General features: G+C 44.7%; 1 protein-coding gene across 1 annotated transcript in view; it reads right to left on the bottom strand.

Annotated features, from left to right (window-relative positions):
- xpo7 (exportin 7) overlaps positions 1-16005 on the bottom strand; it is a 126311-nt gene that overhangs the window by 9683 nt on the left and 100623 nt on the right. The window contains exons 19-23 of the mRNA XM_068023140.1: positions 15005-15111; positions 12889-12977; positions 6678-6785; positions 3660-3742; positions 15-229 (exon numbers count right to left, since the gene is read on the bottom strand). Of these exons, the coding sequence (XP_067879241.1) occupies positions 15-229; positions 3660-3742; positions 6678-6785; positions 12889-12977; positions 15005-15111 (602 nt within the window). The remainder of the gene's footprint in view (positions 1-14; positions 230-3659; positions 3743-6677; positions 6786-12888; positions 12978-15004; positions 15112-16005) is intronic.

Here is a 16005-nt window from a genome sequence, read left to right as displayed (position 1 = left end):
GTAAGATCACTTACCAGTAGGTCACTGTGAGGGATCGACAGGAGGAGCTTAATGAATGTTTGCAAAGCATTGTCGAGTGCATCATCACCATAGAGACGGAAGACCCCAAAGTTAACATAGTTGCCACTGAGAGCTGCCTTCAACATGGAGAAGCAAATGGAAATGCCCTTCAACTTTAGCCCGTAAACTTGGTCCTTCGGTACCTCTCCTAAGGTGAGGATACGGTTACCTGTTAGAATAAAACAAAAAGGAGAAAAGATCACTAAAATAAAAGCAAAATACGCAGATGCTGAAAATCTGAAATAAAAACAGAAAGTGTTGGAAGTAAACAGCAGGTCAGGCAGCATCTGTGGAGAGAGAAGCAGAGTTAACATTTCAGGTCTGTGACCTTTAACTCTGCTTCTCTCTCCACAGGATAAAAGATCACAGCTTCTTCCCCCTTATTAAATCTTCAACTGTTTCACAAAGACCACAATAGGCAGGAAGAGGCCATTCAGCACATCCTTCCATAGAAATCTACAGTCTGTCTATCACAACAGCTAACTGCCTCCATTGCCAGATCTGGAAAACCATTCCAGGTACTGATTACTCTCTGTGTGTGAACTTCCTTCCAGTTTATACCGACTCCCCTTGTCCTGCAGTGATTAACTATTCCTATTCCACCTATTATCTGTCACTCAGCCCCTCATGTCAGTGCACATTGCTGTGTCAACCAGAGAGACGACCTATTTGAAGTGTTGCCTGAGAAACAGCTGTGCTTTGCAAGCACTGCAAGAACCAAGAGAGTGGTCAGACCAGCAGTGACAGAGAAACCACCAGAGGAGGAGAAAAACAAATCAAAAAGCGAGCTGAGTGCTCAGGCAATCATTTTAACTTGAAATAAACCATCGGGGTGCTTCTCCAAACCCACACTCCCACTAGTCAGCAAGGGTCAGAGGATTAGTGCTCGAATTGTAAGCCTCTTTCCTTTTTACCAGTGTGAGTCAAGTTTTCTCCACTCATACTTGAAGCTATGCGACCATCCCTGAAATGCAGCATTGTCACCAGATTAAGTAAATGTATTGGTAGCAACACCCTTCACGTGTGATGGTCAGAATTTATCATTTGCAAAGTGGCACACACATAACCTGCAGGAATTCACACTGCTGTTAAACCGCTCACAATAATCCCCCTTGGAACCAACTCGAATTAGGAAAGACAAATTCCACACAGAACAAAAGAGACCAACACTCCCCAACATTACATTTCACTGTGATCCGTGCTGCGATTGTTTTGCAATTTCTAGTCCCCGTGACACTGTTCCTGAGACCAATGACATGCCTGTGCTTCTTCACTCAGGTATAAAGTGACCTGAATGGTGATAGAAGATGCACCAATATATAAGCACTGAAATAAATTCGATACTTAAGCCCGGGAGGCGAGGCAGGGCAGAGCACAGCATGAGGCTGCTCCTGGGCGCTGGAGGGGGAAGCAATGAAGATTAAACGAGTAAACAAAGGCTGCTTCAGCATCAAAAAGGCATGTCAAAGGATAGGGGATATTGAGCAGGACCTTATCCTATGCAGCAAGAGGACACATTCGAGGTTGTATAGGGCAAGAACAGATGTTGCAAAGTCAATGGGAATTGGCGAGGGGAGGCGGGGTGCAGAAAAGTCTCCACTGGTTGGAGTCATACCTAGCAAGATGGTTGTGTTGGTCAATCAACTCAGCCCCAGAACATTTCTGCATGAGTTCTTCAGGGTACTGAACTCGGCCCAATCATCTTCACCTTCTTCATCAATGACCTTCCCTCCAACATAAAGTCAGAAATGGGGATGTTCACTGATGACTGCACGATGTTCAGCACCATTCGCGACTCCTCAGGTGCTGAAGCAGTCCGTGCCAGCATGCGCAAGACCTGGACAACATTCAGGCTTGGGCTGATTTGTGGCAAGTAATATTCGCGCCACAAGAGTGGCCAGACAATGACAACTTCCAACAGGACTCGAACCATCCTCCCTTGATAACCCTTGAATCTCCCACCATTAATATCCTGGGGGTTTTCATTGACCAGAAAGTTAACTGGTCCAGCCATATTCATACTGTGGCTACAAGAGCAGGTCGGAGGCTGTGAATTCTGCGATGAGTAACTCACCTCCCGACTCCCCGAAGCCTGTCCACCATCTACAAGCCACAAGTCAGTCCCTCCACCACTGACGCACAGTGGCCGCAATTTGTATCACATAGAAGATGCACTGCAGCAACTCGCCAAAGCTCCTTCGACAGCACCTTCCAAATCCACAACCTCTGCCACCGAGAAGAACAAGGGCAGCAGACGAATGGGACCACCACCACTTGCAAGTTCCCCTCCAAGTCACACACTATTCTGACTTGGAACTATATCGCCATTCTTTTACTGTTGCTGGGTCAAAATCCTGGAACTCCCTCCCAAACAGCATTGTGGGTGTACCAACACCACATGGACTTCCGGGGTTCCAGAAGGCAGCTCACTCCCACCTTCTCAAGGGTTAGGGATGGGCAATAAAAGCTGGCCTTGCCAGCGACACTCACGTTCCAAGAACGCAAAAAAGAGGTAAGGTTGGTATTCTGAGACGATGCGATCTGATGGGGAAGGACCTTGTTCATTCTGAACTGAACCTCTGATCTAGGCAGATTCTTAAACGACAGTTGAACATGAGGAACTATTTTTGAAGAAAGCCAAATCAACATAAACAGTACAATTCTCAAGATATTAACAAACATTTCCCTTCCTCTGTTTCCAAAATGCCATGCCCACAGCTCCCTCCCCAGTAACAAAACTTTCCATATGAACACACACTTAGAAAATAGCACCTTTTGTGTAACTGAAAATGATCCGTTAAAATTTTAGAAAGACTCACAAAAAACATTTAGCAAGTGCAAATAGATTCTTAAAAACATATATTTTACACTCACATATCTCGCAGGGCACTGCTAACATGTGGCCCCACTCTTCAGCCTGGGTTTGAAGGTGCAATGTTTTGCTCCTAACCTGGCTTGTCCCTTCAAGGCCGCTGCAAATCCAAGTTACTACAGCCATTGATGTCAATTAGAGACGAGCTGTAATTGTTTGTAAATTTCAGGCTGTGGATCAGTGACCAGCTTTACTCGCCCAAAACTACACCTGTAACAATGTGTGAATATGCAGATGAATTTCACATGTGTACAGTGCAAATAAAGAGTCCTACTCTCTTGGTCTCCAGCAGTGTTCTCCTCACACCTATTCCTTGAAATGCTGACTCTGTACTGACATCAAATTCTGCAGCCACCGGCCACACTCATACTGTCAGGAGTGAGCGCTGACTGTGGAGAGATTCTCAGTCCTGCCCAGTCCTGCGTTCCACCGTGTGCACTTTCCCAGCAGGAGTAACAGGTTGGTCCTGAGTGAGAATGTGGTCCTGATGAACAGAGCACACATGGCGTGCCTGACTATCACCCCAGCATATTTCAGCTAGATTAGCACACATCAGGAATCCGAGCTTGGACCTTGCTGCTCTGTGTGGCTCACTGCCATCAACATTTCAAAACAGAAAACACCAGAAATCTTACAATCAGTTGGGAGTTATGGGGGTTGCAGGGAGTGTTTCGTGCATAAACACAATCACAAACACTGAAACGCAGGAAAATTGGATCACACTGACCGTAGGTTGTGATCATTTTACTCGTCTCTCGAAAAAGGAGGATCCCGTTTGGGGACGACACATCAAACTGCAATCGTTGCGACCTGCAAATGGGATAGGAAAGAGGTCAAACTGAAATGCCTGTAAGCATACCTGACCATGGCAGCAGAAATCGAGCATTTCAAACACAGGATACTACAAGAGAGCTCGGAGGCCCCATCCCAAACAATACCATTAACTTCAACAAGACAGCGTAAAATCCCCAGGGTACAGTTACACCAGAGATATCGAAGCTTGTGTGTGTGCCACAGAGACAGGGATGGAACCAACTAGAGGCACAGCGGTTAGCACCGCAGCCTCACAGCTCCAGCGACCCGGGTTCAATTCTGGGTACTGCCTGTGTGGAGTTTGCAAGTTCTCCCTGTGTCTGCGTGGGTTTCCTCCGGGTGCTCCGGTTTCCTCCCACATGCCAAAAGACTTGCAGGGTGATAGGTTAATTGGTCATTATAAATTGCCCCTAGTATAGGTAGGGAAATATAGGGACAGGTGGGGATGTGGTAGGAATATGGAATTAGTGTGGGATTTGTATAAATGGGTGGTTGATGGTCGGCACAGACCAGGCCATCCTAGACTGGGTATTGTGTAATGAGAGAGGAATAATTGACAATCTAGTGGTGCAAGACCCCTTGGGAATGAGCAATCATAATATGATAGAATTCTTCATCAAGATGGAGAGTGACATTGTTGATTCTGAGACAAGGGTCCTGAATCTTAGTAAAGGAAACTACGAAGGTATGAGGCGCGAGTTGGCCATGACGGATTGGGAAACGTTACTTAAAGGGATGACGGTGGGTAGGCAATGGCAAACATTCAAAGAGTGCATGGATGAACTGCAACAATTGTTTATCCCTGTCTGACGCAAAAGTAAAACAAGGAAGGTAGCCAAACCATGGCTCACAAGGGAAATTAGAGATAGCATTAGATCCAAAGAGGAGACATACAAATTCGCCAGGAAAAACAGACCTGAGGATTGGGAGCAGTTAAGAATTCAGCAAAGGAGGCCCAAGGGATTGATTAAGAAGGGGAAAATAGAGTATGGGAGCAAACTTGCGGGGGACATAAAAACTGACTGTAATGTAGAGAAAAAGATTGGTGATGACAAATGTATATCCCTGACAGTCAGAAACAGGGGAATGTATTATGGGGAATAAAGAAATAGCGGACCAACTAAATTCATACTTTGGTTCTGTCTTCACAAAGGAGGACACAAATATCATACCAGAAATGTTGGTTTAGTGAGAGAGAGGAATTGAAGGAAATCAGTATTAGTAGAGAAATGGCGTTAGGAAAATTGATGGGATTGAAGGCCGATAAATCCCTAGGGCCTGATGGTATGCATCCCAGAGTACTTAAGGAAGTGGCCCTAGAAATAGTAGATGCATTGGTGGTCATCTTCCAAGATTCTATAGACTCTGGAACAGTTCATGCAGATTGGAGGGTAGCTAATGTAACCCCACTATTTAAAAAGGGAGGTAGAGAGAAAGGGAATTATAGACTAGTCAGCCTGACGTCGGTAGTGGGGAAAATTCTAGAATCCATTATCAAAGATTTTATAGCAGAGCACTTAGAGAACAGTGGTAGAATCGGACAGAGTCAGCATGGATTTACGAACGGAAAATCATGCTTGACAAATCTACGAGAATTCTTCGATGATGTAACTAGTAGAGTTGATGAGGGGGACCCAGTGGATGCGGTTTATTTGTACTTTCAGAAGGTTTTCTACAAAGTCCCACATAAGAGATTAGCGTGTAAAATTAAAGCGCATGGGATTGGGGGTAGTGTATTGTGATGGACAGAAAATTGGTTGGCTGACAGGAAACACAGAGTAGGGAAAAATGGGTCTTTTTCCGAATGGCAAGCAGTGACTAGTGGGGTACCGCAGGGATCGGTGCTAGGACCCCAGCTATTCACAATATATATGAATGATTTAGATGAGGGAACTAAATGTAATATCTCCAAATTTGCAGATGACACAAAACTGGGTGGGAGGGTGAGTTGTGAGGTGGGTGCAGAGAGGCTTCAGGGTGATTTGGACAAGTTGAGTGACTGGGCTAATGCATGGCAGATACAGTATAATGTGGATAAATGTGAGGTTATCCACTTTGGTAGCAAAAACAGGAAGGCAGATTATTATCTGAACGGTTATAAACTGAGAGAGGGGAATATTCAGTGAGACCTGGGTGTTCTCGTACACCAGTCGCTGAAGGTAAGCATGCAGGTCCAGCAGGCGGTAAAAAAGGCAAATGGTATGTTGGACTTCATAGCGAGAGGATTCGAAACAGGAGCAGGGATGTCTTGCTGCAATTATACAGGGTCTTGGTGAGGCCATACCCGGAATATTGTGTGCAGTTTTGGTCTCCTTATCTGAGGAAGGATGCTCTTGCTATAGAGGGAGTGCAGCGAATGTTTACCAGACTGATTCCTGGGATGGCGGGACTGACATATGAGAAGAGACTGAGTCGGTTAGGATGAAATTCGCTGGAGTTCAGAAGAGTGAGGCGGGATCTCATAGAAACCTATAAAATTCTAACAGGACTTGACAGGGTAGATGTTCCCGATGGTGGGGGAGTCGAGAACCAGGGGTCACAGTCTGAGGTTCCGAGGTAAACCTTTCAGGATTGCGATGAGGAGAAATTTCTTCACCCAGAGAGTGGTGAACCTGTGGAATTCGCTACCACAGAAAGCAGTTGAGGCCAAATCATTGTATGTTTTCAAGAAGGAGTTAGATATAGCTCTTGGGGCGAAAGGGATCAAAAGGTATGGGGAGAAAGCCGGAACAGGCTATTGAGATGGATGATCAGCCATGATCATAATGAATGGCAGAGCAGGCTCGAAGGGTCGAATGGCCTACTGCTGCTCCTATTTTCTACGTTTCGCATTTCAAACTCTGCGCCCATTAATTCCCATAGAAAATAAGTTGCTGATACTGACAAATCTCGGTGAAGGTCAGGTGGAGTCAGTTCAGGAGCATTACTTTACCTGTTGTGCACCAGCTCAGCCATCAGCTTGAGGATGGGTGTGGTACATGCTGGGTCATGATACCAAAGTTCCACAACACGCTGCAGTATTGGCATGTAGGTGGGATAGCTGTGAGCACAGAAAGCTAAGGAAATTATGTCAACTAGGCAAACACAAGTGTCAGCTGTGGCTCAGTGTAAGCACTCTTGCCTCTAAATCACAAGGTTCTGGAGTCAAGTCCCACTTCAGGCCTTGAGCACAAAAATCAAGGCTGACACTCCAGCGCTGCACTCCCTCAGCAGGCATCTTTGATAGTGCAGCTCTCTCTCAGTAAGCATCTTTGATAGTGCAGCTCTCTCTCAGTAAGCATCTTTGATAGTGCAGTGCTCCATCAGCGTTGACTTGAGTGTCAGCCTGGATTTGGGGCTTGAGTCTCTGGAGTGGAACTCAAAAACACAATTTCCTGACTCAGAGATGAGAGTATGACCAATCTAAATTCTAAAACAAGACGAACTGAGTATCAGTGCCTTTCCTCCCAAATTACCAAGGTTTCATTCTATATAACTGCAATGAGTGCTGCAAACGAAAGCTGTAGTGTGCTCTGTGCCAAATATATATATATATCTGAGCAGATGGGTCACGAAAAATTTTACTCAGTTTAATAGTTCAACAGCTTATAAATTACTATTGCCAATAACGGTGGGTAAATGCTGAATGTTTTCACCTAACATTCAATGACTGCTATTTTAGTGGACCACAAATATATTTACAATGAACAGGTTAATATCCACATTACAACAGCAGACTGAGGAATGCTACATTTCGCTGCTAATCTCCTGCAGTAATTTTCAGGCTTGTGTGTCAGATTTGCCGAAACCTTTGAAAGAACTCCTTCCATCCCCAACAAATAAAAAGTGGGAGGGCTCATTCAGATTTGTGGTTGAATCAGTTGAAATCCCTGATGCACCGTGAGCTACGTCTCCATTGCATCTGTTCTGATGAGACAACCTTCCATATCAGCACATCTGATATGTCTATCTTTTTCCTCAGCTGAGGATTACCCCCACCACCGTTGCTGACAGGGCCCTCGACCATGTCCGCCCCATTTCCCACAATTCTGCTCTCACCCCTTCCCCTCCCTCCCAGATCCACGATAGGATTCCCCTTGTCCTCTCCTTCCACCTCACCGGCCTCCGTATTCAACAGATCACCCGCTGCCGTTTCTGCCCCCTGCAGTGTGTTGAAACCACCAAACACATCTTCCCTTCCCCTTTCAGCATTCCGAAGGGACTGTTCCCTCCACGACACCCTGGTCCACTCCTCAATCACCCCCAACACTGCCTCCCCTTCCTATGCAAGTGCAGGAGTTTGAACACCTGCCCTTTTCCCTCCTTTCTCCTCACCATCGTAGGCCCAAAATATTCCTTCCAGGTGAAACAGTGATTTACGTGTCCTTCTTTTGTGCGTATTTTCTGCTCACAATGTGGTCTGCTCTACATTGGGGAAACTAAACGCAGATTGGGAGCCCAGTTTGCGGAACACCTCCATTCAATCCGCAACCATGACCCCAAGTTTCCAGTCACCTGTAATTTTAATTCTCCACTTTGCTCTCACGCTGACCTCTCTGTCCTTGGCCTCCTGCAGTGTTCCAAAGAAGCTCAAAATAAGCTCCAGGAACTGCACCTCATTCTATTAGCCACTTTACAGCCTTCCGGACTCAACACTGAGTTCAGACTATAATCTCTGGCCCCATTCCGTTGCCTTTCTTTTTACGTTTCAGTTTTAGTCTCATTTTGCCCTTGATTTTGCTTTCAGACGGCAGCTGTTCATCATTCTGCATTCACACCTCCTCTGGATGCATCTTACATGTCCCACTACCACACCCTTTGGCCTTGCCCCATCAACTCTGTCATTTAATCTCTCCTTGTCTTCCACCTATCACAGACTTTCCCTTTTCTTCTTTTTCTGCCCTCTCCCATTTTACCTGCTTAAAACCTATTATATTTCTAACTTTCCCGAGCTCTGATGAAATGGCATCAACCCAAAACGTTAACTACGTTTCTCTCTCCACAGATGCTGCCTAACTTATTAAGTATTTCCAGCATTGTCTGTTTTTACTACTGGTTGGAAAGGACTGGGCTATCCCTTTGTTTAAATAGATCACAGATAAAACAGATTCTCAAGATATCAGTATTGATTAATGGACGCCTTTCACTCGCAGAGGACTTCAGAAGGCATTCACAGTAGCAGCTTTGCAAGTTATTGTGTAAATGCAATGTGAACCCATAATCGGTGCCCAACTTGACACTGGAGTGAGATTTCTGAGAGGATACAGTCTCACTCTGCTTCACTTTGGAATCATTTTGGGCTTTGACGCAAGGTTCATACTGGACAAGAATTAGTGTGCGTGGAAAGTCTGGGTTATTTTGTATTGACACTAAACCAGTGTGAAGGCACTGAAATGATCAAGGTGCCTTTAGCAATGAATGAACCGATTTTCTCTGCTTCTGTGTTTGTTCAGTCAATCGTAATTCTTGTCTGTGCAGATCGCAGGCAGCCCAAAGAGACGACAGAAGTCCTCTTTAATCCATCCTATTAATAAACTATGTATTTCTTTATAACTGTCTCACATTGTGCTCATTTCCAACATGAAATCTGGATATACGAACATTGGTACGGGAGCAGGAGTAGGCTATTTGTGCCCTCAAACCATTCTATAACGGCTGATCTGTTTGTGGACTCAACTCCACTTTCTTGCCTCACCCCGATACTCTTTGACTCCCTTGTTTGTCAAGAATCTGTACACCTCTGCCTTCAAAATGTTCAATGACCCTGTTTCCGGGGAAGAGAGTTCCACAGACTCACAACCCTCCCAGAGAAAAAATTTCTCCTGATCTGTGTCCTCAGTGGGAGAACCCTTATTATTAAACTGTGCCTAGTTTTTGTCTCTCCCACAAGGGGAAACATCCTTTCAACATCCATCCTGTCAAGCCACTCAAGATCTTATGTTTCAACAAGATCAACTCTCATCCTTCTAAACTCAAATGAATACAGACACAACCTGGCCAACCTTTCCCATAAGATAACCCTCTCATCAGTCGAGTGAATCTTCTCTGAACTGCTTCAATTGCAATTGCATCCTTTCTTAAATAAGGACACCAAAACTGTACACAATACTCTAGATGTGGTCTTACCAATGCCCTGTAACAATTGTAGTAAAACATCTGCACTTTTATATTTCATTCCTCTTACAATAAATGACATTACATTTGCCTTCTTAGTCACGTGCTGTACCTGCATATGAAAGTTTTGTGCTTCGTGCACTGGGACACACAGATCCTTCTGAATCTCAGAGCTCTGAAATCTCTCTCCATTTTGATAAAATGTTGCTTTTTTATTCTTCAGCCAAAGTGGACAAGTTAACCCTTTCTCACATTATACTCCATCTGTCAAATCTTTGCCCACTCATTTAACCTATTTATATCCCTTTGCAGACTCATGTCCTCGACACAATTTACTCTATCTACCTTTGTGTCACCAGCAAATTCATCAACCATACATTCTGTCCCTTCATCCAAGTCATTGATATAGATTGTAAATAGTTGAGGCCCCAAAACTGATCCCTGTGACAATCTGCTAGTTACAGCTTCCCAACCTGAAAACGACCCACTGATGCCTAGTCTCTGTTTCCTGTTAGCTAACCAATCGTCTATCCATGCTAATATGTTACCCACTATACCATGGGCTCTTATTTTGTTTAGTAACCTTTGATGTGGCACCCTGTCAAATGTCTTCTGGAAATCCAAGGAAACCACATTCAGAGGTTCTCCTTTATCCATGTTGCTTGTTACTTCCTCAATGAACTCTGATAAATTAGTCAAGCACGATTTCCCTTTCACAAAACCATGTTGACTCTGCCTGATTCAATAGAGATTTTCTAAATGACCTACTATTCCCTCCTAATAATATAATCCAGCATTTTCCCAATGACAGATGTTAAGCTAACTGGCCTGTAGTTTCCTGCTTTCTGTCTTCCTCCTTTCTTGAATAGGAGAGTTACATTTTCTATCTTCCAATCTGATGGGACCTTTGCAGAATCGCGAGACTTTTGGAATATTAAAACCAATGCATCCATTATCTCAGCAGCCACTTATTTTAAGACTCAAGGATGAAGTCCATCAGGACCTAGGGACTTGTCAGCTTTGTGTTATAATTTTCTCAGTACCCTTTCTCTGGTGATGATAATTGTTTAAAGTTCCTCCCTCCCTTTCAACTCTTGATTCACAATTATTTCTGGGATGTTATCTGTATCCTCTACAGTGAAGACACATGCAAAAAATCTGTTCAATTCCTCCGCCATTTCCTTATTTTCCATTACAAACTCCCCAGACTCACTTTATTTACTCTTTTCCTTTTTAAATACCTCTAGAAACTCTTATATTTCTAGCTAGCTTTCTCTTGTACTCCAATTGCTCTCTCATTATTCTTTTAGCCACTCTTTTCTGTTTTTTTATATTCTGTCCAATCTTCTGCCCTGCCACTACTGAATTATGCACTTTTTCTTTCAATTTGATACTATCTTTAACTTCCTTAGTTAGCCACGGATGGTGCGTCATTCCCCTTGTCTTATTTTCTCACTGGAATGTATCTTTGCTGGGCGTTATGATAGTCAGCACGGTTTTGTGAAAGGTAGGTCGTGCCTCACAAACCTTATTGAGTTTTTCGAGAAGGTGACCAAACAGGTGGATGAGGGTAAAGCAGTGGATGTGGTGGATATGTATTTCAGTAAGGCGTTTGATAAGGTTCCCCACGGTAGGCTATTGCAGAAAATACGGAAGTATGGGGTTGAAGGTGATTTAGAGCTTTGGATCAGAAATTGGCTAGCTGCAAGAAGACAGAGGGTGGTGGTTGATGGCAAATGTTCATCCTGGAGTTTAGTTACTCGTGGTGTACCGCAAGGTTCTGTTTTGGGGCCACTGCTGTTTGTCATTTTTATAAACGACCTGGATGAGGGTGTAGAAGGGTGGGTTAGTAAATTTGCGGATGACACGAAGGTCGGTGGAGTTGTGGATAGTGTCGAAGGGTGTTGTAGGGTACAGAGGGACATAGATAGGCTGCAGAGCTGGGCTGAGAGATGGCAAATGGAGTTTAATGCGGAGAAGTGTGAGGTGATTCACTTTGGAAGGAGTAACAGGAATGCAGAGTACTGGGCTAATGGGAAGATTCTTGGTAGTGTAGATGAGCAGAGAGATCTTGGTGTCCAGGTACATAAATCCCTGAAAGTTGCTACCCAGGTTAATAGGGCTGTGAAGAAGGCATATGGTGTGTTAGCCTTTATTAGTAGGGGGATCGAGTTTCAGAGCCACGGGGTCATGATGCAGCTGTACAAAACTCTGGTGAGGCCGCACCTGGAGTATTGCGTGCAGTTCTGGTCACCGCATTATAGGAAGGATGTCGAAGCTTTGGAAAGGGTGCAGAGGAGATTTACTAGGATGTTGCCTGGTATGGAAGGAAGGTCTTACGAGGAAAGGCTGAGGGACTTGGGGTTGTTTTCGTTAGAGAGAAGGAGGAGGAGAGGTGACTTAATAGAGACATACAAGATAATCAGAGGGTTAGATAGGGTGGATAGTGAGAGTCTTTTTCCTCGGATGAGGATGGCAAACACGAGGGGACATAGCTTTAAGTTGAGGGGTGAAAGATATAGGACAGATGTCAGAGGTAGTTTCTTTACGCAGAGAGTAGTCGGGGCGTGGAACGCCCTGCCTGCAACAGTAGTAGACTCGCCAACTTTAAGGGCATTTAAGTGGTCATTGGATAGACATATGGATGTAAATGGAATAGTGTAGGTCAGATGATCGGCGCAACATCGAGGGCCGAAGGGCCTGTACTGCGCTGTAATATTCTAATTCTAATTCTAATCTCCTCTCTGCACAGTCCATAGACTAAAAGGAACAAGTGAAATCATTACAGTGGATCATGCATATTCTTAGCTTCATGTCATCCTGGAGTCACACAGAGCAAAGCTCAGGTGATCTGGCGTGGCCTCTCTGAGACAGTCATTATACTCAGAGAAAGAGCCTGACTCCAGGCATGGCTTCAAAACTGCACAAAACTCTAAGAACTGCACTCAAACTAAGATCTGAAATTCAGATGCTCTGTTTACACTTCAGCTGCTGATGCTGAATTGCAGATTTCTCGGCTTTTCTTTCCTGCCAAATGCCAGAAAGGATACATCCAGTCAAAGAGCATCATAAAGCTGGTCTTCGCGTTGAAGGCAAAGGCGATTCCCCTCAGATCTCTCACCAGGCCAACAAGCGTTCGCTGTGAGCAAACAAATATGAATGAGTAGAATTATACAAACAGAGGGGTTGTTATATACCGAGGTACAGTGCTGTCTTCGGGAAAGTACTCTTCCCTCGAATGTAGCTGCTAAGTGTTAACATTTTCCAGTTCATGCAAAGAGTGCCAGCACCAACGAATTCGATTCAAATCCAAAGCAGCCAAGAACACAGCCCTGCACGAGCTTAACATTTCCACACTTGTGACACCTCAAGCAAGAATACATTTATAGAGCTTTATTACATGGAGCAGAAATGTCTCAAAGCACAGTGGCGCAGTGGTTAGTGGCGCAGTGGTTAGCACCGCAGCCTCACAGCTCCAGTGACCCGGGTTCAGTTCTGGGTACTGCCTGTGCGGAGTTTGTAAGTTCTCCCTGTGACCGCGTGGGTTTCTGCCGGGCGCTCCGGTTTCCTCCCACAGCCAAAGACTTGCAGGTTGATAGGTAAATTGGCCATTGTAAATTGCCCCTAGTGTAGGTAGGTTGTAGGAGAATGGTGGGGAAATGGTAGGGAATATGGGATTAATGTAGGATTAGTATAAAATGGGTGGTTGTTGGTCGGCACAGACTCGGTGGGCCAAAGGGCCTGTTTCAGTGCTGTATCTCTCTATGACTCTATCTGCTCAGAGTGAGTCCAAGACGAGTATTTTAAACTTAAATAAGGGCAACTATGTGGGCATGAAAGCTGAGCTAACTGAAATGAACTGGGTTCCTAGGCTTGGAATTAGATCAATAGAGAAGCAGTGGCAAGACATTTAAGGGGATATTTCAGAATACTCAGAATAAGTATATTGCTACTATGAAGAAAAATTCTAAGGAGAGGACCCACCATCCGTGGTTAACTAAAGGAGTTAAGGAAAGCATCAAACTTAAGGAAAAAGTATATAATTGCGCAAAGATGAGTGGCAGTTCAGACGATTGTTCAGAATATAAAGAACAGCAGAGAATGTCCAAAAGGTTAATCAGGAGAAAGAAATTAGAGTATGAGAGGAAGCTAGCTAGAAATGCAACAACGGAACACAAGAGTTTCCACAGGTATTTAAAAAAGAGTAAGTCAATTGAGTGTTGGTCCTCTAGAGAGTGAGAATGGGGAGCTAACAGTAGATAATAAGGAAATGGCGAAGGAAATGAACAAATACTTTGCTTCTGTCTTCACTATCGAGGATACAAAAAACATTTTGGTAATTGCTGTAAATCAGGAGGCGGAAGGAAGAGAGGAAATCACCAGGGAAGCGATACTGAGCAAACTGATGGAGCTGTGGGCTGACAAATCCCCAGGTCCTGATGGACTTCATCCTAGGGACTTAAAAGAGGTGGCGAATGAGGTAGCAGATGCGTTGGTTATAACTTTTCAAAATTCGCTAGATTCTGGAAAGGTTCCATCAGACTGGAAAGTAGTTAATATAACTCCTCTATTCAAGAAGTGGAGGGGGCGGGGGGGAGGGGAGAGGAGGCAGAAAACAGGTAACTATAGGCCAGTGAGCTTCACATCTGTTGTGGGGAAGGTGTTAGAATCAATCAGTAAGGAGGTTGCAGCTGTGCACTTGGAAAAACTCACAGTAACTGGGCGGCACAGTGGCTCAGTGGTTAGCACCGCAGCCTCACAGCTCCAGGGACCCGGGTTCGATTCCGGGTACTGCCTGTGTGGAGTTTGCAAGTTCTCCCTGTGTCTGCGTGGGTTTTCTCCGGGTGCTCCGGTTTCCTCCCACAAGCCAAAAGACTTGCAGGTTGATAGGTAAATTGGCCATTATAAATTGCCCCTAGTATAGGCAGGTGGTAGGGAAATATAGGGACAGGTGGGGATGTTTGGTAGGAATATGGGATTAGTGTAGGATTAGTATAAATGTGTGGTTGATGGTCGGCACAGACTCGGTGGGCCGAAGGGCCTGTTTCAGTGCTGTATCTCTAAACAAAACTAAACCAAACAATCAAAAAAAAAATCAAGAGAAAAGACGAAAAGAAGATGAGGTTGAGGGAATTAAAAGAGTAATAGGATGGAATTCACCTGTACCTTCGCGTCTTGTTCATTGAATGTGCTTGAATTAAACATTTGTGCTACAGTTTCGAATGCGGCAGTTAAGGGGAGCATGAACTGCTCAAACTGGTCTTCGTCCTCACCTGTGGGATAGAACAAAATGGGCTGGTAGGTTACTCACAAATCTCTTTTTAAAAATACAAACTTTCTCACATCCTCTCCTGATGCCATCCATTCCTTGCCATTTGCTGAATGGTATCTCTCCCAAGTGGTCACTGTTTGTGTGTGTGCCTCAACCAAGTTTATGAATTGGTCTTCAGCTGACTGGAGGTGTATTTGAGCCGAGCCAGATTCTGTACTTTCCCAGAGTACGTTCAATGTACACACTTTTCACAGGGGTCGGTGGGGAACGGTGGTTGAATTATCCCTCTCAAAACCAGGGTCTGTCACATTCTCCCCACTGCACTCCAGCTGACCATCCTGGTCAAGCAACCAAACTGTACAAAGTAATGCTGCAATATTCTGTAATGTCCCCTGGCCCCCAGCAATTTTCTTCCTCACTTAAAATTCTATCTATTTGCATCTTCCCATCAGAACTTAACAGTTTGCTCTGCAACTTACAGATCATGTTCAAACCCTCCTCCTGTCCACAGCTCCCCCTCCTCCAACATTATATGGTCGGCACAGACACGATGGGCCGAAGGGCCTGTTTCTGTGCTATATAACTCTATGACTCTATTAGCAGCTATTTATTCAAACACTGCAGCCCCCTGCATTGTCACCTTTGTCTCTTTCAAAAACCTCCTTGAAATCCTTCTCTTTTGACTGTGTCCGCAGCCCCTCCGAAAGAAAAGGGGAAATTCTACAAACCCTGCTGAGAAACCACATTCAGAGGCTGCGTGGATCAGAAACAGGGCATTGTAGCCCTAACTCTCTGACCAACAATCCCAGGTGACTGCTGAGAGCATAGAATTTACCTTGTGAAGTGCTTGGCCGTCTTTTCCACGTATGGAACTGCAGAACAGCGAGCAGCTATA

Source organism: Heterodontus francisci, chromosome 47 (assembly GCF_036365525.1).
Source record: "Heterodontus francisci isolate sHetFra1 chromosome 47, sHetFra1.hap1, whole genome shotgun sequence".
Classification (NCBI taxonomy): Eukaryota; Metazoa; Chordata; class Chondrichthyes; order Heterodontiformes; family Heterodontidae; genus Heterodontus; species Heterodontus francisci.
Note: the sequence above shows the minus strand (reverse complement) of the source record. Positions and strands in the feature narration are given on the sequence as shown.